The following is a 23,781-nucleotide window of genomic DNA, read 5'->3' on the forward strand; positions in this document are numbered from 1 at the left end:
TAATAGTTGCCTAAAAGTGATCGCATTTGATAATTTATCAAAAAGGGATGTTATGCTTTCCTGTTGTGTACAGGCCTGTCCCTTGTAAGAAATGCAACATAAACATGCTCCCATCTTTTTTTTTTTGGGGTCCAGTTGTTTACTGTGGTACCGTGTTTTAAAGAGCTGTTACTGAATAATTGAATGTGTCTCCAAATACGCTTTCAGATGAGTCTTACTGCTAGTGTGTGAAAAGTAACAGATGCTTAGGGTGGAAGCTATGTTCTCTAGGAGAAAGGTTTGAGTCCATAGGTAAAGGGCATGTAGGTACACCCTTTTGATCCATAATCTTTTTATTTCACTTGCTTCTGAGTGCTGCCTTTAGCATCCCTAGTCTACTGGGCTATGCATCCAGTTGGCTTTGTTCTTGTGACTGTATTTCTTTTAAGATATCTGGGTTGTGGGGTTTTTTTTATTTCTTGAAAGAAAGATGATGAGCCAGAACTGACTCATTTTATACTTTGGAGGAGTAAGTAAAATCTGGGATATAAAATTTGCTGGTTTGGGTGAATGTTGAGGTGAAGCTGTTGTATTACTGCAGATCGTCACTGTTCATTGAGTCGTCTTGTTGCAGTCCATTAAACAAAATGACAGCTACAGGAAACATATGGTTTCAGTTTTAGTGACACAGTGTGTTAAGCAATCAGCAATTTGTGTTCTTAACCTGTTTATTGAGCCCCATTTTTAGTAACCTCCATCAGTAGGGTTTGTTTGTTCTAGGGTGGCTTGTGTCAGGCTTCCCCTTGCCAATTTATTGGCAGGGCGCTGCGTGTGTTTACAATGCAGATGTCTGTCTCCTACAATACAGTCATACAGTTCCCATTCAAACTGAGCTCTTTTTTAGAGCCGTTTGAATGTTTTTAATATTCAAGCCCACTGCACTCTCATAACTTAACCTACCAGCTGAAGTGAAGGCTTTTAAATGAGACTCTTCACTGCTGTTCCTATGGTTACACTGGAACAGAAACCTGCTAAATAGGAGCCAGAAGGGCACAGAAAATCTTCTAGTAACAGTTGCTATCATTATTGCAACACTACAATTTCCAATTTATTCTTTCATTTTCTTTGCGATATTTTCTCTCTAAGTGGAAGCCCGTCTTTCTAAGAATTAGTGGCTGCTACTGTTGGAAAACAGTAGCTAGAAGAAGATGGAGCCCCACACCCTGGAAAGAGGTTTTTGTTCTGCTTGCAAGTGGATTTATTCCCCTCCCCTTCTATCAGTTAACTTAATTTGAAAAGTGCTCTTTATGTGCAGTTGTAAGAGACCGTCCCTGGGTTAGCTGTAGGTGACTTGAATGCAAACTATGAACCAGTATCAACGTACAACTTCCTATCAGACGGTGGGAGTAATAAGGGGTACATTAACTGCTATTGTGGGGAAATAATGCATATTTAAAGCAAACAACCAGCCGTTCCTTGAGCGCTGGAACAAATGGAGCCCAAGTCTCCTGTGGATTTGCCTTGTGCATGATTGATTTTTACCATCTGAGAATGAGCACGAGCCTTTCCTTGCAGCTGAGGCATTTCGTGGTGTTTCCTTCACGTTGTGTCTCCAGGGGGAACGCACACACAGCAGTGCTATTGGGAGCTATGCTGTTCTTTTCCCTTTCTTATCTCCACCCTATGCCCATCTTTGGGTTGAAGCAGAGGGGTCTCCCCACTTACCCAGTTTTGCTGTCTACGTTTGCTGGCACAAGAGCATATCTGGCTATCACTGCAGTGTTTGTGTGCTCTTCCCTTGGGCTCCCTGGAAAGGCATGTTAGGAGGTTGGGGCACCAGGCTGCTCCCGCCTGGATGTTGGAGAGGACATGTCAGGGCCCTGGTGGCTTCTGGAGACCTGCAATGGGGAAGATGCTTGGCAGTAAGCATTGGGACTGCCTCTTATTCATCTTGACCCTCCCCATGTTGGTGAGAAGGTGGGACAGCCCCTCTCCATCTCTCCAAGCAGGCAGTTGGCTGCTCCTGCAGCATCTGCCCCCTTTGGGTCTGGCTTGAGCTGCCTCTCCCAGAGAGCCCTTTCCTCTGCCTAACTTCCCTTGGGCAGCAGATTGAGATGTCATGTCTTTTATCTCACTAACACTGTTGAACTCAGTTTCCACGAGAGAGCAGAGTGAATGGTAGCTGTGGGAAGGCGTGTTATCAGCTTGGGAACTGACCTCTTGGGGCTTGTTCTGGTTCCTGTTTAAAAGCATTGCTCTTGTGAAAACATCCTCAAGCTCTGTCGCATGAGAGCCAGCTGAAGTGAGCTTTTGTACTGCAGAAAGCCCAGGGTAATTAGGCATCTATATAAGTAACACTTGAGGACACATTAAAACAGAAGAATGTTTATTCTAGATGTTCTCTGAATACATGAGTTTCCCTTGCTTTTTAGATTATTATAAAGGATGGATAGAAAGTCATCATAAAAGAGGAGCAAAGCAAATCAGACTCTAATGACATAATGAAGCTTGCTTTCTCTTTTGTAATACTGTTTGTGACTCAAGTCACGTGTAGTTTGGAAGCGTTGTCAAACCAAAGGAAAAATCAGAGTAAAGAAATACAGTTGTAACAGATTTTTGGGAGGGACTGAAGGGAAAGTGGCAGGCCTACAAATTGTGATTTAGGGGGTTGCTTCCTTCTCTGAATAATTTCAAGCGGTGTTACATAGCATGGTGCCCACTGGAGCAATCCTTGCTTGTATCTCAGTGGTAAAGTGAAGTGTCAAGAACACCTGGGGCCAGTGAGCTTAGGAGTAGCAACAAGCTATTGGGGCAGTGGGAGAGAAAGCGCAAAGCAACAAACTGTAGTGATCTATACCTATTTTTTGGTCGTGCTTTGTGATAAATGAACTGCTTTTGGTGGTAGACTCTGCCCTTTGAGTCAGCAGCTTGGCTCTGACCTGTGGATGTTACCTGGCAGTGGGGTTGGGGCTCCAAGGAGGTAGGGGTGCTCTGGTACCCCTACTGTCCTGCTGATGCCAGGGAGCCAGCCTGGCTGTGGCCTGCCATGCTGTTTTCTCCAGAATATCCAGAGGATAGAGGGTTTGGCATAGTTATGGTGCTCTGGTGGCCTCATTTCTGGGACAGTCACCCTAAAGATAGGGAATATAATCTGTCCATCACTTGGCCTGAAGTCTTCTCTGTTGTGAAGCAGCTTGAGGTAAACACAGAAGGTTTTTTTAATTATTAAATAAATCACAAGGTAGAAATGCAGTCCACACAATTGCAAACTTGAGAAAAACAAGTGAAAAGAGATAAAAGGAAAAGTAGAGCTGCCATTTCCTGGACTACCTTCTGCCAGCCAAATACCTGGCTGTCCCACCCTGCTTTGGAGATCCTCAAATTCGCCCTAACTACCCTGATCTCCCCAAGAACCAGCCAGCTGTGTGCTGGTCTGGTGCCCGGCTAAGCATTATATGCAAGTCATTAGAGTTTTCCATATGAGCCTTATAAATGTGTATGGAGTGTAACTGTAATAAATGCACCTTCCACCCTATAAAGTTTCACTTGAGACCAGCAATGACTGTAGTCAGTCACTTGGGGTGACAATTGGTTTGAAGGTGACTTGTGCAACTTAGTCATAGGGAATAGCATGGGAAAGTTATTAACAAAAACTCATTTGAGTTCTCTGAGGGTCAATGGCACAATGAATGCATTACTTTTCCTGTGCTGGATCAGAGACTTCTGCTAAGCTTCATCTGTAATAATGTTTTAGTGGAGGTGAATTTCCAGCACTGGCGCAGTAAATAACTCTGCCGTGGTAAATTTACTGAACTGTTCAGTGAGGGATGCTGACTGCTGAGGCTGACCTTTCTCCCCAGTCTGCTGCTTTCAGGGAAGTGAAATTATCATTCCAGAAGCTGGTAGTTTATTGGTGTTCTTGAGATGCTTAAAATCTCCTTCAGTCTTTGATACAGTTATCTTTATGCAAACACAGTCTAAGTCTTGGAGATAAAATGGGGAACTTCAGAAAAGCTGTTAACTGCATGAATAAATTCTGAATTTAAAATTAGTAACACTTCTGTCTTGTCAATATACAGACATACAAAAGTTCACTTTGTACGGCCTCCTCCCCTTCTGCATCCATTTTTGTCTTTTAACAGAGTTTTTTTCTTCTCAGTCATGAGTAAGACTGGCATTTTCTTTTCCCTGTGTGTAAAAGCTCTCTGTTGAATAGTGGATGGAAGGAAAGGTGTTTAGATTGTGACCTGGGGCTGGTTTCTGAATGGCCAGGTCCCTCTGTACCGAGTTCCCCAAACAGTTTTAAATGTGAAGCTCCTATGGTTGACATCTAGGCTTTAACAGCTACTGAGAAATATCAATTCCTTCTGTTTTCCTGCTGGGGAAGATTTAATTCTAAGGCAAGCCATCTGAGTTTAGTGAAATTCCTTCTCTTGGCAGGATTTTGATGGGAGCTGCTTGCAGGGATGATAAAGTAGCAGCTTGGAGCTCTGGGAACTGTGTTGCGATATTGAGACCCCTACTCTGCCCTGTGAAGGGTGACATGCTGCTGCCTTCTGTAGGTAGCCAGATAATTGGAAGATACTGTTTGTTGCCAAAGATAACTGCCAAAGTCCTTCAGGCGTGTGCTCTATTTGTTCTTAGTAAAGTGGAGAAAGGCACTACGTTTTTAGTCAAGGTGATACAGTTGTTCTAGAACTTGGGTGCCATACCAGAGTGGAGAGGAGAGACATCTTTTATAAAATGAGTAAGATGTAAGAAAATAGGTCAATTAAACTTTGTGGGTTTACTCACTTACGGTGATGAAGGAGCATTACCATGCCTGTGAAGCTGCGCAGGGAGCAGGCTCCGGGAGTGTTGGTGCGCTGACTGAAGATCCAGACCACTGGGATACAATTGGGATCCTTCTTGCTTGTCTCCTTCCAACATATTAATGATGCACTTCTCTTTTTTTTTTTTTTTTTTTTTTTTTTTTGGTGCAGTAAGTCATTTTTCTTCTTTTTCATTTTCCTTCTGGGAGGTGGAAGAGGGACATTTAGACCCAGTCACTCTCCACTCCAGGAAGGAAAAAAACCCAAATTGAACAAATTTTTCATGCCTGAAGGCAGGTGTTCTACCTCTTACACCATGTTAAAGTGGACCTTTGCTATTCCCTTAGAAACAAGTTTGCTTTAATGCTAGCACCACACACCCACTGGCTTGCTCTCCTTCAGAGTGCTGGGGGAGAGAATTGGAAGAGTAAAAGTGAGAAAACTCACGGGTTGAGATAAAGACAGTTTAACAGGTAAACCAAAACAAGGAATTCATTCACCACTTCCCATGGGAGTCAGGTGTTCACCCATCTCCAGGAAAGCAGGGCTCCATCACATGTAGTGGTGACTTGGGAAGAGCCATCACGCTGAATGCCCCTCCCTTCCTTCTTCTTCCCCAGCTTTATATGCTTGAGCATGATGTCATTTGGTCTGGGATGTCCCTGTGGTCAGTTGGGGTCAGCTGTCCTGGCTGTGTCCCCTCCCAACCTCTTGTGTACCCCCAGCCAGCTCACTGGTGGGGTGGGGTGAGAGGCAGAAAAGGCCTTGACTCTGTAAGCACTGCTCAGCAGTAACTAAAGCATCCCTGTGTTATCAACCCTGTTTGCAGCACAAATCCAGCATAGCCCATACAAGCTACTATGAAGAAAATTTACCCTATCCCAGCCAAAACCAGCACAAAGTTACAGCTGCATTTTGTGAGAGTACCATGCTTGTAAAATGCTTGAAGCTTGCTTGCTGGATCAGGCCACGCAGGGACTGGAAAACAGGCAAAGTGGTGCCTAACTGTAGCTAACGTGAACAGAAGCTTTGTCTCTGGTGGCTGAGGGAGGAAACGTGGTGGGAAGGAGAATCCTGCAGAGCTGGAGGTGCCCAAGGGATTTTCAGGTCAAAGGAGGAGTTACTTAACAAATCCATAACCCCCCAATCAGTGAGCAGCCAACCCTGTAAATGCCAGAAGACAGGCTTTTCATATATATAGAAGGAAAATCCTGTGGTGCTGTATCTACTTTTGGATATGGATTTAAAGCTTTTCATAGACCATAGAGCTCAGTGGTGTTACTTTTCCATTAAATCCATTTTGTAAGAGCCTGAGTAATACCAGCCTTGCTGATGATTAGTTTGTGAAAGCAGTTCACGTGCAATTGTTGCCTCTGTGCATGTGCTGTCTCTGGGAAGATGATGGATTCTGTAATTCATGTCAAGAGAGCTGTGTGTCATTCTGAAAACAGAAGGGATGCTCCAGATCAAATCAATAGATCACTCCTGAGCAGGAAACCTTCCAAACAGCATTTTAAAAACAAGAATCAAAGCTAATACTTGTATGCAGGTACTTGCTGACAGCAGGCTGATAAAGGCATCTTATTTTAGAAACTATCATAGCTTTGTTTTGATGCTCTTTATAACATCTCTGAGGCTGGTGAGCGTCTTTTACATGTGGAGAGCAATGTAAAAGTAGCGCAAGGTGCTCCCCAAAGAAGTGTATGTTTAAGTGATGATGGAAATTTCCCTTTGTACTACATTAACAAACAAAAAGCATACCCTTAGCCTCTTGCTATTCACGCAGTTTCCACACCTATGCATAATACAGTTTTAGCTAAGCCAGAAAACAGGCCAATGAGGAAGATACAAGCACCTTGTCAAAAATAATTTGGTTGTTTTTCTTCAGATTGAATCTTTCTCGACTCTTCCTCTTTTTCTATCTCTAAACAAAGAACAGCAATCATCTAAATGAGTCTTCATTTATACTGCTTCTCTCAGTCTTGATGCATCCTAATTTTGCTTATGTTCTGAGGCCTGAACACTATATTGTCAGTCTTAATGGTTTTTCACCTAAAGACTGTCTGTCCTTAAATATATGCAGAGTGATTTTAGAAAGCACATTGAGTTTTGCTTTGACACCAGCCTTGGAGATGTCTGTGTGCCTGATAAGCTTTATAGTGCTGCCCAATACCATAATACAGGCATCTTAAGTTAGCTGGATAAATGTGGATTGATTCCAGTCTTTCGGTATAGGAGAAAATTGAATCAGGAGGAAAAACTGGTAGTGAAATTAGGGCTTGCTGCTTCATTAAGGGTACTGGGGGTTGGGGGGCTTATGGAGGCTCAAGGCTTCCCTGTTCCTAGTGCTGGAGGAAAAAGACATGGGGAAGAATATGCTCCCAGTATGCACTGTATCCCACTATCTCCCTGGCTGTGGAAAAAGCCCGGAGGGCATTCTGCTTGTAATCTCCCCCTCCTGAATCCTTTCTTTTTTAAAAATCTAGCTCTTAACTTGGGCTGGGAGGTTCACTTTACACAAAGCTGACACTTATTATACCGTGACTTATTTGAGCCCAGGCAATGGGGCCTGACCAAGTCACATCTCGCACCTTCAGAGCCAGGTTGGCATCGCTGGCTTTTAGGATTTGCTCTGTCCTTCTGTCTCATGCTGGGCTAATTTAGCCTCATCTTGGTAAACAAGAAAAGGGTCCTTACTCAACAGATTTGAGCTGGAGTGACTGCAGCTGTCGTCTGGTCTGTGTGCAAACCAATTTTGTTCATTCCCTTGCCTGGCAGGAAGCCTGCACCAGAATCGTGTCGGGACTAATCAGCATTAAACCTATGTCAGGAGGGCTGTGGCCGGCTGCCCTGTAGCAAGGCAAGAGCAACAAGGCTGTGCAGGAGGGATTAATGTAAGTCCTACTTGGGATGCAGCTGTGCTAGGAAAGGCACAAAACTGGAGTATTTTTTCTTGGGCCTTGTTGTGAAATTCCTTAGCCAACTGCCAAAAAGTAGCTTCCCAGTGAGCAATCTGTATTATTTACTCTATGTGACCATAAATATGAAAGCCAGGAGGGAGAAGGTGCAGTGTTCGTGGAGCTATAATATCCAGGAGATACAACTGATGCTTTTTAGCATGCTGGGCTTTCCTCTTCTGGAGAGGCAAGGTGGCAAATGAGCAAGTTCAGTGTGTGGTCTCCAGCCAAAAGATGATGTTAGTGGTGCTGCTGCTAGTCTTATATTGCACCATAATAGATGTGCTAGTATGAAACAACATGAAGTCTGGGAGGTGGAAATATTTCTGAGAGAAGACCTGAGGCTTGGCAAGGGATGATTCATAGATCTTAATGCCTCACAGTCTCTGTTTTCCTGGCTGGTATTTATTTACACTGCAGGTTTGAGGGTGCCTCCTGGTTTGCACTAAAAGCGTTAAATCAGAGAGATCCCAACTTAGGCTTTTTGCTCCCGAGATGCTGAAATGTTGATGTCTCACTTTGCTCTCCCCTCCCTAGAGTTATTGAATTGTCTTTGCAGCTTTTCATCTCAAGAATTATTTTTGTCTTGCTCTAAGCACCGTGATATGGCTTTGAAGTCAGCCCTGCTTTGAATAGGGACCAAATGACCTCCAGAGGTCCTTTCCAACCTGATTTTCTTCTGATCCCCTCAATCCTGATTCCCCTGCTTTCATAGGTACATGTTTTGGATGATCCTATACCTAAAATTTATCCAGCTTCTTTGACTTTGTTAGGGGTTCATATGTTTGCGTATCTGCTCAGCGTTAGTCATCCTTTCTCTGACTGTAGGTATTACACTTCATTGTATAACCACATAAAATGGGTACGCTCTTGCGTTATCCACAGCAGGCACAGCCATGATCTAAATGCCTTTTAGGCCTTCTAAACCTTTAGGTAAATCTGCTCTGCCTAAATTTACATGTCAAAACTGTTTTCTTGTGCAAAGCTAAGCCCAACTGAACTTTTGAACCATGTCCCAGCCACATGTTATGTGTGTTTTTGTTGGTTAGGCAGCTCATTTAGGGGAAGCAAGCAGACCTTCTGGTCTAAGATGCCCCAATTAATTATAAGCTATGCAACATAAGAAATCCTCCTTCTTAGGGAAAAAATCATTAGCAACAAACCTGTCTGAGATGAGTGAACTGAGACCCAGGAGCAGTACAGCTTTGAGTGCTCTCATTAGGAGAAAAATCCTTCAGGCTTTGGAGAACAAGGGACCAAAGCCCTCAGCTTTGCTTTGTGCTTACTCATATGTGAGATAGATAGCACGGGTGTGGGGATCTTGGTGAGACTCCGGCTGCTTTGGGTGAGAGGTGTGACAAGATACAGCACTGTGCTACCAAAGCTCATGTAAAGCCTGAACACCTCTCCGTCGAGGTATCCTCAGGCAGTGTCTGATGGCAGGGAGCATTTAGTGAGTGTGAGGTTATTAATTAGACAGAAAACTATTAGCTACCAGCACTGCTTTCTGAAACAGAAAGCTTTCCTAAAGGGAGGTGAAATGGCTTGGGGGATACTCTCAAGTGGGAGTAAAAGGTTACAATAAACAACCAAGCAAAAAAACACCACTGATTTTTTTGAAAGCATGGTATCCAGCTATGTACTAACAGAAATGAATGGGATTTCAAGGGAGCCTCCAATGCACATCTTGACTAGCTGCTGAAATGACTGGTCCTCCCACACGTGTGTGTAAAATACATGTGAACCTCTACAACTCTAGTACCTTTGATTTTTTATTTTGTTTTTCCTCATGGTGGTGGTGTTTTGAGGGGTTTTTGCCAGCTCTAGGTGAGAGAAACCTGGCTGTTGTGAGAGGGCAGATGGGAAGGGCTGGGCAGGATCGTGGTCCCCTGTCGCTCTCACCTTCCTTACTGCAGGACAAACTAGACCATGATATGCAGAGCACTCCTCCTTTCAGGTTTCTCCTTTTTCTTTTCCCTTCTCATCTTCTAGCAATACCTTACCTGCAACATTCATGCTAATGATACATCTCATTCTTTCCCTGACAGAGGTGATTGAAAGTAGCTGTTTAGATTGAGGGAGGGCTAGTAACAGAAACTAGATTTGCTGCAACCCAAGCCCGCTTTTCTATCTTTAAAGACTGGAAAATATAGCATTTTTTCCTGAACAAGTTATTGCTTTCTCAGAGTGTCTCTATTAGACTCTGGATCTTCAGAAATTACTTTCCCCAGTGCAGTTGTTACACTTGGATTCGGGGGTGGGGGTGTTTTTCATGCTTAATCATAAGCCACATGCTCTGCTGATAGCTTCAGGCTATTACCCTGAAACTGCCACCTCTTGCCATTTCTAATGCAAGAGGTTGGGTTTTTTTAATTCAAGGTATTTGACAAGTTTGAGTCCTCTCCCTGGGGGAGCGCAGATGGCAGCTAAAGGGATGCTGGACCAATTCCACTCCTACCTCGCTGATGGCAAACCAGGTTTCAGGAGAGAGCGGTGAGACTCTGCAAATCTGTTTGAACAGACCAGTGTCCCTGACAAATGTGGAAGGGATCTGATGCTCCCTGTAATGCCTAGTGCTGTGGTCTGACATCCTGTCTGCCTACCCATGCTCTCCTGCTTGGCCATTATGTCCAGGGCTCCCCTCCTGTCCAGATCTTAGTTTCTTGATTTCTAGTGCTCTTATGGAGTGCATGTAATGTTAAGCCAACCTCAGTGTTGTGGTGTTTTGTTTTTGTCCTCCCCCACAACCTTGTACACATCTCCAAATATCATTATTGTCTGCTAAAAGGGGATTTTTTGCATTTGGTGACCTTTTTGAAACTGTGAGAAGTTGGGAGAGTTTCTATGGCATGAAAAGGTCGGCCTTACAGACCAGAAAGGCATTTTGATATTCTAGGCTTGAGGCTAGGAAGGAACTGGCTGAAAAACAAGGCTGAAATGCTGTTGAGCCTGTCTGCTTGACGTCCCAGCTGGAAATGTCCTTTTTCACAGCACAGGTTTACCCTGCAGCAACTCCTGAGCAGGTCCTGGAGGAGCTGGAGCAGCCTGCAGTGCACTACTGCCTCTTCTGCCTCAGGGCATCCTGTGTGAAGTACAGAGCTGCTGTGCTTGTCAGGGAACTAATTATTAATCTGAGGAGAAGGGCTCTTCAGGAAAATTCGACCTGGTGCAGCTCCTTTATCCATTTTAAACACCATGTGTGAGTTTCAAGTTTTGTGTGTGTCCAGCTCACAGAGACCAGGGGTTTGAAGAAATGGCAGCTTGGACTTGAAACATCTTCAGGCAAAGCTATTTCAAAGTTTGCAGTCTGAGTTGGGAGTTTTTCTTTATGAACATAATGCTGGGAAAAGAAGCCATGGTCAAAAGCTTTTCTTCTTAAAACTGTATGAATTGCATAAGATGTTAAAAAATATACACACAGATGCACAATTATAGGATCATAGAATGATCTAGGTTGGAAAAGACATCTAAGATCATCAAGTCCAACCGTTACCCCAGGACTGTCAAGTCCACCACTAACCCATGTCACTGAGGGCCTCATCTAGAGGGTTTCTGAATGCTTCTAGGGACAGTGATTCCAGCACTGCCCTGGGCAGCCTGTGCCAATGCCTGAGCACCCTCCCTGTGTAGAAATTGTTCCAAATATCCAATCTGAACCGCCCCTGGTGCAGCTTGAGGCTGTTTCCTTTTGTCCTATCGCTTGTTACTTGGGAGAAGAAACCAATCCCCACCTCGCTACAACCTCCTTTCAGGTAGTTCTAGAGAGCGATAAGGTCCCCCCTGAGTCTTCTCCAGATAAAACATCCCCAGTTCTCACAGCTGTTCCTCATAGGACTTACTCTCCAGACCCTTCAGCAGCTCCACTGCCCTTCACTGCACCCGCTCCATCACCTCAATGTCTCTCTTGTAGTGAGGGGCCCAGAACTGAACACAGGAGTCAAGGTGCAGCCTCACCAGTGGCCAGTATGGGGGGATGATCACTGCCCTGGCCTTGCTGCCAAGCTATCTCTGATACAGGCCAGGATGCTGATGGCCTTCTTGGCTGCCTGGGCACAAGCTGCTCCTGTTCAGCTCCATCAGTCAGTGCCCCCAGGTCCTTTTCTGCCGAGCAGCTTCCCAGCCACTCTTCCCCGTGCCTGTAGCATTGCATGGGGCTGTTGTGGCCCAAATGCAGGACCCAGCACTTTGCCCTGTTGAAGCTCATGCCATTGGCCACACCCCATCGATCCAGCCCATCCAGATCCCTCTGCAGAGCTTCCTATCCTCAGCTGATCAATGCTCCCGGCCAATCTGCAGATTTACTGAGGGTGCACTCAGTCCACTCATCCAGATTGTCAATAAGGTCTTTAAGGTCCCTTCCAACCCAAACCATTCTGTGATTCTATGAAATAATCCATTGCAGCTTTTTTTTTCTCCGTTGTAGCTACTGCGGTTAAAGCTGCAGAGCAGCTCGGGCAATTTTCTTCTCTCTTTTTCTCCTAATTGCTGGTGTAGATTGCTCTTAGAAGCCACTGCAGAAGTTTTCTGCTGGGGGTCTTTGCAAAGCTTTGTGTTATTCTGTGATTGGAATGCACTTCACTGTATCTTGCTTAGTGAACTACATTCACATAGAATACACTGTTTCTCAAAAGGGTACCATTTCCAAAATGTTAAGTAAAAGAAAGGTTAGGGAAAGGGAGAAACTGACCTTCTGTCAGGACAGAACATGTACTGAAATAAGTGCTTGTGCTTCTACAGGTCGACACAAGGTTGTGATTAAATGCATTTTCAAAGCAGAAACTAAAAAGGCTTAGGAAACTTATTTCAGACCACGTTGATTGCACGGCTTCTTCAGCATGCCCTGACAGTTCAGTGAGATGAAGCAATGTTGTCATTTGCCTAAGAAAGTGCAAACCTCTGTCAGAGAGTCCACCTGGATGACTACTGAAGAATCATATGGGTCTGTGTGTTTTCTTTTAGGTGGGGAAAATGCACTTTGGTCTAAACTGGGAAAGGAGCTGTACCTGTACAGGGCTCGGGTTTTACAGCCATTAAGTCACCTGCTCAAGATTTATCCCTGTGGGTTGCATCAAAATCCACCATCTCTTTAGACATGGAGGAAGCGATGGAGAGGTGGGAAGGTGGTGTGGGATGGAGCCATTGAAAGACTGTTGCAAGTGCATCCTCTGTCCTGGCTGTGAAGTGGGAAGTGTTACTGTCCTGAATGAAAACAGGGCTCAGTGCTACTCTGTAGCCTAAACCAGCTTTGTGGGAAAGCACCAGTGTAAGAATGGGAGCAGGAAAGGTGAGGGGGATACCTGGATAAACACTCCAAAGAGCTCAGGTCTCTGAGACAGATGGCAAAGGGATGTTTCTTTGGGGAAGGATTAACTTGGGAAGGAGTTAACCAGCAGCACCACAAGAGCAAACAGTTCCTCAGGCTGTTTATAAATTGATACTCTGATGCCACAAAATACAGATTCAGGTTGAAGTTTCAGATTTCTGTGTTAAAATTAGTCACATTCAGGCTGTCACACTGAATAAACCTTGCTGAATTCAAAGCCTGGGTAGAGTCCTACTTTAAGAAGCAGGCTTTTTCAGAAGCAAAAGGAGTGCATTTTGGAAGCTTTGTTGTTTTGGCTCATAAATGAGCTCAGCTAGAAGTCTGAATGTTTTGTAATTATTTCATGACCCCAGAATTTGCAGCTGTAGGATGTATGTGAGTGCTCAGATTCCTTTAATCTCATGTACATGCATAGTCTTTTTGATTTCAAAGAGGAATTCTGTTCCCCACATGCACTGCCTGTTGTGACAGCCCCATTGGACTGATTTCGCTGTATACACGTGAAGCCCTTGAAATATTCATTATGGTCTGTGGTAATCTAATACTAGTGAATCACCTTACAGTCCTTTACAAGAAGGTCTGTTTTTCAGCCTGATAATAAAACTGCAGGCTTTATTTAAGCAAATATACTTGTGCCCAGCTAGCCTCTGCTTAGCTTATTGCTAACAGCTGTAACTGCTGAGATCTGCATCTTTTATTGTCACAAATATTTATAGTTTTGGTCTTCCCTCTTGTGTGTGCTTCCTATGTAAGTGTCAGGGAAAAAATGTGCTTCCTTAATGTAAATATTTAATGCAGCTCACACAGACCTGTTAACCTTTGCATTCAGAAGGATACGTATCCATCAGGGATGCTCTCAGGGTGCTTGCATGTTGCAGAATAAATCACCAGAAACCTGCCAAAGCCTGAAGAGATATGCAAATGTCTGCGTCTCTTTAATCTGGCATATGTGTATCCTGTCTGATTGGAGATGGGAATTCTAATCCCGTGGGAGCCATGCAGAAACTCCTGATGCTACCGCAGAGCTGTGAGGAATTACGAGCCAGCTGGTGTCCACGTTTGAGGACTGTCTCTATTTTAGCTTGGGCCATTTTGTGAAGCTGGAAAGAGCCCCAGGTGCAGGGGGCAGCTTTTAAACCTGTAATGGAGCATTCCTGCCAGTCCCCTCACTTTGGGAAAAAGGGAACATGCACATGTATGTGGTTGTGAATACATTATACATGTGCTCTCTCACATTGAATTATGTTGCTTAGTTCGATAGGGAATGTGAGCACGGACTATTGAAACCTATCCTCCACCAGAAATGGTGGTTTCCTGCCTTGATTTGAAAGAATAACAACTTTCTCCATGCAAAATGGTTATGCTCTTGTTCTCTGTAACATGATGCTCAAATTCAGCTGTCCCACGTTGACACACCAAGACACCATCATTTTGAGTTGTGCTGCTATACCCACACATTGTGTTAATTCTGTTTCCTTCTGCATACGCTTCCCTGCATTTATTACACCTCCCAGACTTTAGTACACACACAGAGACCATAAGTATTAAAGTATGTTCAGATATGGTGTGGTCTGTTCCTAATCCAGCCTTGATCTGCTCAGTATGAAATATGCCATTTGTAATGTATGTTCAAACAGTTAGTGAGGTTTCCAAACCAGCATGGTATGGTTTGCTTCATTACATGAAGCATTCTATTTAACTCCATAAAATTCCCCTTTGTGCGAAAGGGAAGTGTAAAATACCATAACATATCTCATGCAGAAATAACAGGAGTTGTGTGCAATGGCCAGGAGGGCTCTCGTGTCTGTTTAGGGGTGGCTCTAAATGCCTTGGTTTTGAAGTAGCCTCTCTGTAGTCAGTGACAACACACGCTTATTTAAAAATCAGAGCAGCAATTACATGCCTTCTACCTATGCATCGTTATCATGCCAATCAACTTGGGACCCACGCACTCAAAGATCAGCGGATTAGTGGTAAAGAGGAAACATATGCTTAGATGCCAACTAATTTTAAGGTTATTTAGATCTCTGTTCCCTGCTGCTTGCATCTCTTCTAGCAGGGTGCTAAAATAATAGACAAAATATGTGCTTTGGGTGAAAGTGGACTTCAGTCTCTTACACTCCTTTTTGTGCATCGCTCCTCTTTCAGAGTCCCACTGGCTCTTTTCAGCCCTCTTTCAGAGCAGGAAATGTTCTTTTTTCCATTCTGTGGCTCTCCACAGTCTTCTTACCTTTAGGGTTTAAAAGCATCCCTGAAACATGTATTGTTTTTACATGGGTATCCACTGCTCTACAGAGGGATTTTTAGTGAAGTGGCCGTGGAAATTTGAGGGGACATGAGGTGAAACACTGCTTTACGTCGCTGGGCTTTGACAAAGGAGAGACTTAACAAGATACACAGCCCTTTGCACTGACCCCTTTTGGTTGTTTTGTGGGACTTCACCTGTGTTCTTTATTAGAGTGATGACGCTGGCAGGTGTATCCCTGCGGTTTAAGGCTGGGTTGCTGGGAGAGGAGAAACTCCAAAATACACTGGAGAGCGTATCCGATATAAGCCTTGAAATGGTATTTTTGGGGTCAAAAGGTTAGGACCACACCTACAGAATCACCTCCACTTCCAGATATCTGGGGGAACAAATGGGACAGGGGAAGAAAGGGTCTGAGGTGCAGGGGCATGTGCGGGCTGAACCCTGAGACAATTATTTTTCTGGGCTTCTCAATGGAAATCCACCTTTACAGAGATGCTTTGGCACCTAATACTCCCCAAGGATTTAAGGCTCTCCTTTTTAGGGAACTGAACTAAATCGAGAGGCATGGTAGAAATGCTGTTATGCTTAGGGGATTCCATCTGGAATCTATTTTGGATCCAGAAGTTAGTATTGGTCCAGGCCTTTTGATTTAAATCCTGACACTTTACCATGGCATGGTGATTGAGTCCTGGTTTGTTTTCTGTATTTTCAGTAGACTTGGAAACTGGCCACAAAATGGTCAGAAGTGATAAAGCATAAATCTGATTGTTTATGCTTTGTCTGTATTTAACTAGTCATGGTTTACTTAAGGTTTACTTAAGCATAGAGAATATTTTTCATGTGGTTTAGATGTGCAATTACTGTGCACTGATGGCCTCTTAATGATCCCTTGTGTAAACTCACTGGCAGCAGCCTGTTCTTCAAACAGTTTCTAAATGCAGGTGGTGTTGATCAAGACATGTAGGTTCCTGCAGAGATGTTTGTGGCAGAAGAGGTATTTTAACTGAGTAGTTCCAAGATCTGATCCTTCTTTCAATATGATGGTGGTTTTGCCTCTTGATGCTTTTAGTCAACGAAAGTTCATTGTTGTTTTTTTTCCAAAGCTAATGAGAACTGCATCATGCAGTATGTTGTATAAATGTCTTGTGCCTCCAGTGGCCAGTTTGCCCACAGTAGAACCATTTGCAGCAATATGCTGATCTCCAATTATTGTAGTACAGCTGATCTGAAACAGCTGAGAGCAATCTCCAGATTGAAATGGTTCCTTGGGTAGCTCTTAAGTGGCAGTATCAGTCACAAATACCAATACTGCTGTGTGGGCAGTGAGTACTTGTCTGCCTGCATCTTCATTCCTGCTTACCACCCTTCTTCATCCGGGAGCTCTGGTAACTTCCAGCTTTGCCTGTGGGTTCTTGTGACTTCTCAGCATGCAGCAAGTTTTTGTCCTTTCTTCTTCTGAAAGGATTCAGTTGTTGAAAACTGGCAGAAGATGGGCTCTTGGAGACTGTCATAAGGACAATTCTTTACTGGCAGCAACTTAAACAGCAGTTTCTCAAAAAACCCTAGACAAAATCGGTTTGTGCTACACAAGGGAGTGTTTCTGCTTTGTACTGATAAAAGAGCTTTCCTGACTACAAGAAGCAAAGTTCTTTCTTTGCCAGCCCCTTTTCCCATCAAAACCACGTATTACTAAGTTTCCATAAAGCTTAGCAGCTGCAGCCTTTGATAAACAAGCATTGCCTTGCTGTAACCCTTTGCTTGTAAAGAGTATGCAAAAAAAGTAACTTGGTCCAGGGAGGAGCTATTTCAGGGTCCACCCTCTCTAAATCCACCTCTTGCCCCACTGATAACACCAGCTGTTTGAACTTCACAGGTGTGGGCTGGCTTTTCAAGAAGTGTGAAGATGCTATCTGTGCTCAGGGTGTTTCAAGTAGCCAGCTTCAGTGCCACTGTTGGGTTGTGTGGATTGGTTTGTGTGGTTGTGCTGTTTGAAGAAGAGCCACCTTCTGAAACTGGGGATAGCTTCCTTCTGGTCACCACAGCCTGTGCTCCTGGGGACTGCTGATTAAAAACCAGTCACAGTCCTTGGGACCCTCCTTGTGGCTCAGCACCGAGGAACAGCTCTTGGGGACACTGGAAAGCAAGGGTTTCCCTTAGGGCAGAGAAGTCTATTGCCCAGTGTGACAGTGCTAGGTTCAGGAAGCTGAGGCCTTAAGCTTGTGCAAGATGGGTAAAAAGAAAGCTGCTAAAGAGCAGAACCCTAAATCAGGCACAGCTGACTATTCAAGCTGCAGTATGGGCATCTCTGTGCTCTGTTTATGTCAAAGTTGATTAGTGCTGAAAATGGCCCAGGCCAAATGAAGCTTCTTTCTTTTCTTGTACTGATTGGCAGGCAGAGCTTAATTAGGGTGGCAGAAGTGTTATCAGTGAGTGTGTTCACACTCTGCTGTGATATAAGCATAGCTTTGATGAAACTGCTTCTAACTTCATGTAACGAAACACCTGAAACTTGCCATCCTTGTGTGTCAGGGGAGACTGATATTGGTTCATGATGTTATGTGCATCTATCTTAACACAGCCCCATTTAAAAGATAACTGAATGCGCTATAATTGTAAAAATAAAACCCCAAAGCAAAATTTACTGAAAAGTTCCCCTTTCTTTCCTGCATTCTTGCACACAAACCTAAACCCTAATAGTACAGGGATTTTTAGGATGACATGTTCTGGTTGTTTGTGGTTTGTTTTGTTGGGGTTTTTCTTTACTCATCTCCAGAAATACCAACTGTAATAAAGCAGATCTTGGGACAGGACTGCTGTACTATTACCTCTGTCCCAGTGGAGTAGAGGACAACACCTGCTTTAAGATGCATTTGAATTGAAAATTATGTTTGTGAGTGCCTGTTTCCAAAACCAGTCTGAGAATGCAGCATCATGTTTTAACACAGAAATTTAGCACATTTGAATTAGATCCTGCTCTTGTAAATGAGTAGAAAACGTAAGTATGAAAGGGATCCTGTGCAGAAGGCATGACTGGATACCTCATTCTGTGTTCAGTCCATATTCATGCTTTGGCACCCTGCTGTGTTTAAGAGCCTGAGCTGATGTCTTGCTCTTGCTTGAACACTTTTCACACTGCCAAGGTTAATGTTCCTCTGGGAACTGAGAGATGGATTTCAAACCCTTCAGTTCCATGTGGTTATGTACGTTTCTCATTTTCTATGTAACTAACCAAAACGTTGTCAAGCAATCTAAGAAGAATGATGTATGAAACTTAAATTTAAATGAACTTTTAATTACTGTTTGGACTGTTTTCTCCATTAGGAAAAATGCTCATTTGTTCCATATCAGGTATTCAAAATGAATAGCAGATTTGTGTATAAAGTGCTATAAGAAATAAAACATTCCACTTCCTGTATATAAACAGGATAGACCGAGGAGCTCTGGGACACGCTTTCTGTATACCACCTAGTAGTGGTTTAGGAGCTGGTGATTGGAAAGACTGCATGGCAGCACGAACAGAGTAAGGGAGTTCCACACACCCTGATTTCTAGAGAAAATAAAGGTCCAAGGCATGAAAAAATTCCCTGTAAGTATAGGTCCAGTTTTATACCTGTTCCACTGTTTCCTGCTGATAAATTCCAGCCTTTACAGACAGACTCCAAGGTGACTGTGTAGGATCACTGAACCTTGGATGCCTGTTTGTTAAACTCCCTCCACCCCACCACAAAAAATCACCCAAACTGGTGTAATTTAAGCCATGACTTTCAGGATTTGACAAGATTATGATGCAATTTTATGTGAAGGGGATGGTGTAATTCTTACTTGTTTGCTAGTGTAGTGGGGACTCTGTGGTCTGTTGGCAGCTGAGACTTGTGGCTATTTTAAGAGCTGACATTGTTGGTGCTGTATAATGTTACTCTGTAGGCAGATAGTTAAGTATTTAATCAAGGTCAGAAGAAAGGGATCATGGCAAAACAAACTGCTCATGTTAGAGCCTTTTTCTCTTTAATATTTAGACTTGTGCAATATTCTCTTAGGTGAACAAATCTTTTTTAAAGGGTATTTGAAATACTGAGCCTTTCCTAAGTGTAATTCCTTTGTGACAATAGTTGTATTCCGTTGCAGTGTATTTGTATGAAGAATTAGGCTGTACAACAGTGGTCATGGCTCTGCATTTATATCACTGTTGTCAATGATCTTCTTTCATGTGACTCCCTGTGCAGAAGTTTTTGCATACTTTCTGTGACTGGTTAGCCGTATGATTGATGATGATAAATGGTCATAATAACTGAAATGGGTAGCAAAAGCAGAACCTGTGTCAGTGCATCTGGTTGTGCATCCCTTCATGAGTTTTACCATCTTTCCTTCTTGCTCTTCCTATTGCAGAGGTGCTGGCTAAGTCCGTGGAAGCTTGGTACCAAATTCGCTTTGAATGATAATGTTGTAAAGGACTTCTGGGGAGAGCTGTGGGGGCAGCCTGGCAAAGAGGCTTGTAAGGGCAGTGTAGGCATGGGCCATTAGCAAGGGGAGTCTTGAGCTTTGGCAATTGTTTGTTTTGTTTCCTTTAATTTAAGTATTTATGCAACTTTCAGTTCAAACAGCTCCAAAGTAGAATGAAATAGCTTGAGACACCTGGACTGGGAAAACATCGTCCTGTACATTGAAATGTGGGTTACCTGCAGGTGCCTCCTGAAGAAATGAGAAAATTATCCTAAAATACAAATTCTCTTCTAAAAATCTGTATTGAAAGCACTCCTGTGCCCTCTCTCAAGGGCTGCCTTCCCAGGAAATACAGACTTGGCAGCATTTTCTGGATCCTCCGAACTGGGCTTGGATTAACAGCTGAAGTAGGAGGTCGTGGTGGAAATACTCTGAATTTACACCTAGAAACTGAATGACCAGACACGCCAATGATGTTGCAGGTTCAACATGTGCTTCGGGTTTATAAAAATAGATTGAACTTGAGGAGGATTGTGTAATGCTGCATTGTGGAGGGCAAATGGGATTTGGGGATTTTATTTTTTGACAAAGGAATGCCATGGTGTCTGTGAAATCATTTTTGTTTTCCTGCAGGAGATGAGCAAACCAGTTGGAAGAAAACTCGGTTAGACATGTTAGTAGGACTCTTTTCTGTTAAAAGTGCCTACTAGGGTAGCTTTTACTGGAAGAGATTAAAACTGTTCATCCAGGTTCTAAACAGAGTTTATTTATTCAAATTTTAGTCTAAAAACAGCCTGTTGTGAGACAGAAATGATGAATAGGGCTATTAGGTAACTTCAGAAAGCCCTGAAAATGGCGTGCAGTACAGCACTGAAGATGTAGCAACACAGCTTAACAGTGTGATACTAAAGAAAACTTCTTGTGTTTACACCAAAGTGTCCAACACCAGTTAAAGAGCTGGTGTTTTTTCCCCCTGCGTTTCACAGGCTCTGGAATGGCTCAATATATGAACAAAGATGTCTTTCATAATAGGGAAGCTGCATGGCAGCATGCTGTTTGAAGTAGCAGAATTTAATCTTGTTACTAATTTTGACAAGTATTTCTACAATGTCTGTCATTGCATTCAACACCTTTGTAGTAATACAGTCGTGAAGGGCTTTATTTGTCACATGGGTTTACCCTTTGCCAGTAGTGGGGGGGAAGAGAGGTTGCAAGGGGGAGTGTTTAATGTCTGCTTCACATTTCTTCCCTTCCCCAGTACATTTGTGTATCTTTTCATTTTGTTCACACTTGCTTTTTTTTTATCTCTGTTTCTTATGTTGTGTAGTCTTGTACAAATGGCTAGAAGCAGAACTCCATGGCAAGAGCTCAGATACTGCAGACAAAACCTCAGGTAAAGAGGGGTTAAGGAAAAACCAATCACCAGGCCCTCTCTATCTCTTTGTTTTCAATCTTCCAACTCCCCTTGAATCAAACTAAGGATCAGAGTTCAAAACTGAAACCAAAACTCCTGGAATTTTTCATTCTTTTACCTAATTTAAATCAATATCTGGTAATTTTTGTTCTGTTTCTTGAAGCTGTCTTGGCAGATATGCTTCCCCTTTCCAACAAAATGCCACTAGTGGTGTCAGGTGTATTGGTGGCTAGACGATATGCTGGATCTTTGTGTGCTTGATAAAGACTGAACAATACCTTGTGTGAAGCTGTATTAAAGGATACTTACCAGCAATCCTACTAAGCTTAGTTATGTGCATTTGTGAGCAAAGGGTACCGGAAGGTCCAGCTTCACCAGTTTCTCCTACAAAAACCCAAAGGTTCCTGACACCTCAAGGAAGCATGTTTTGCAGTCTGGATTTAAATAGCAATGTTAGTGGGGTCCACACAGACATACACCAAGAAAAAGCCAAATCATTCAGATGTATTGATAGGGTACACAACTACTATGGCTTCCTGCTTAAATATGATCCATCAGTTCCTTTACATATTGACATGCAAGAGATAGGTTAGACCCTGCTCCCTCCCTAACCCCCGCAAAAGCTGCCACCATCTTACAGACAAATCAGGTCTTTAAATTTTGGAATGAAAACTGTTTGTCTGCCTTGTCGCACTCCTCTCTTTCATATAATTTTCCTCATTTGCTGTAAGGTTATGAGAATATTTGGCCACAAATACTACCATTGAGTTAATACTACTATGAGTTAATATGTGGCCACAAATACTGCCTTGAACTCCAACTAGCCTACCACTGCCACCTTGGTGTCCTGGTGAAGCCCAGAAGAAGAGCAGCAGAGAACACTTTCTGCACTACTGAAACTAGCCAGTTCCTGAACCTGACAATTAACAGCTTAGTCGTTCCCCAGCCAAGCCCTGTTATTCGTGTTCCCACTCAAACGTATATTACTTGTTTCTAATGCAGGGTCATGCAGTTTCCCCATAAGCTTAACCAAGTGCAGTCTGCAGGGAAAGAACATAGCTGGATGTGCTGAACACTTTTAATTAGAAATAGCTATCAAAGAGGCTGTCACCGTGAGGTGCATAATTGTGCTCCCAGTACGCTCCTCTAAAGGAACAAAAGATATTTTTATTCCTGTAGTCACAAGCATTCCTCTCCACGTTCCAGAGCTTGGAAGGAGCAACAGATAGCTCACATTCCCTGGACCAGAGGGTATGGGTATGGGTGGAGAATGCCTCTGCCTATTTGGAACATATGTTTGTATGCCTCTATAGCTGTGATAATTAGTTAAAATTTAAATATGATCACCCACATGAAAGCCATAGTGACTGACAACCTCACAACTGTAGCTGCATTTCCCTAGTAATTGTATCCGTCATCCGAAACACAGATCAGGCTTGGTTTTCTAATTTTGAGAAATCTTTTCATTTTGAAACAAAATTAGCACAGTTTTCTTGATCTGGCATCCACCCCCATTTGCTTTTAATTTGAAACTAAATCTCCCTTTAAAAATGAGCGCTTTCAAAGGGAAGGCACAACTGGTTTCAAAGTTCTGTTACATAGGCTGTAGTATCCAATTGAAACGGAACTTGAGTCTGACACTTTCTATGCAATTTTGAAAAGTGCTTGAATGATTTTTTTATTATTCTGAAAGTGAAAGGATTCCATTCAAAGTTTTTGATTTGCCTTTGAGAGGCAGCTTCCACAATGGGACATGCCGTTTGCATGAAGGATGGCCACGCATCAAGTACCATGTTTCTGTCTGCATTTATAGTACTCTTATCTGGCCATGAATATTTTAGAATACGGATTCAATTTGTGTTTGATACTTGCTTCATTTTTAATGTGCCTTGCCAGTCCTGTTTGGGAAGTTAGCAAGAAAGTACTTAAAAGCACATAGTAGATTTAATGGAAATTCGCTGTTTTCCTAGAGTAACAGCTAAATAAATGTTTCTTGCCACATGTGACTCAGCAGCTTCGCAACTACCAAAGCTGAGAGCTGGTATCAGGTGCCCTTCAGTCCAGATCCCTTCCCTTATGTTTGCCAAGAAGCTTTTGCTCCCTATGGTTCTCTTCCAGCTGCTTGTCAGTGTGGAGCTGGCTGTCACAGTCCGTATCTCTCATCTCATTACGGTGGGAGTTGGGCTGTTTCCTGCTAGTTTGGCTGAACAATGGCATTTCACCCTGACATGCAGGCTGCTTTCTGTCATACCCTTCTACTTTTTCTTTCCTGAATTATAGATCTCATCTAAAAGCTTGCCCTGCCTGGCTTCCCAGGAGGCAACTTTGTATGGAGGGTGCCATGTTGTGTCCTTTCAAGCTCATGAGCAATTGATTCACTCCAGTGTGGTTTCTTGGCTCTTTTCCTTTGTTTCATGATCACTGATTGAGAAAATTACATTTTCTGTGTGTGCGTGTTTTAATTTATATACTTTTAAAAACCACTGGCGTAGTAAAATGCAGACCCTGCAGAGACTCTGCAAAGGTGAGTTCTTTGTGCCATTTACTTTTCTGGATAAAATGTATCCATGTTGTCAGCCTACAAGGGCATTTTTACTGCTGGTTCTGGG

At 43.2% G+C, this 23,781-nt stretch overlaps 1 protein-coding gene across 3 annotated transcripts in view; it reads left to right on the forward strand.

Moving 5' to 3' along the window:
• The window catches only part of DENND5B (DENN domain containing 5B), a 119,521-nt gene that overhangs the window by 26,870 nt on the left and 68,870 nt on the right, over positions 1–23,781 (forward strand). For 2 of the 3 annotated variants that reach the window (XM_065681873.1, XM_065681859.1), the window contains exon 2: positions 21,086–21,151. The exons of the other annotated variant lie outside the window; for it this stretch is intronic. In XM_065681873.1, coding sequence (XP_065537945.1) covers positions 21,086–21,151 — 66 coding nt within the window. The remainder of the gene's footprint in view (positions 1–21,085; positions 21,152–23,781) is intronic. 3 annotated transcript variants of the gene reach the window in all.

This window comes from Lathamus discolor, chromosome 1 (genome assembly GCF_037157495.1).
Source record: "Lathamus discolor isolate bLatDis1 chromosome 1, bLatDis1.hap1, whole genome shotgun sequence".
Taxonomy (NCBI): Eukaryota; Metazoa; Chordata; class Aves; order Psittaciformes; family Psittacidae; genus Lathamus; species Lathamus discolor.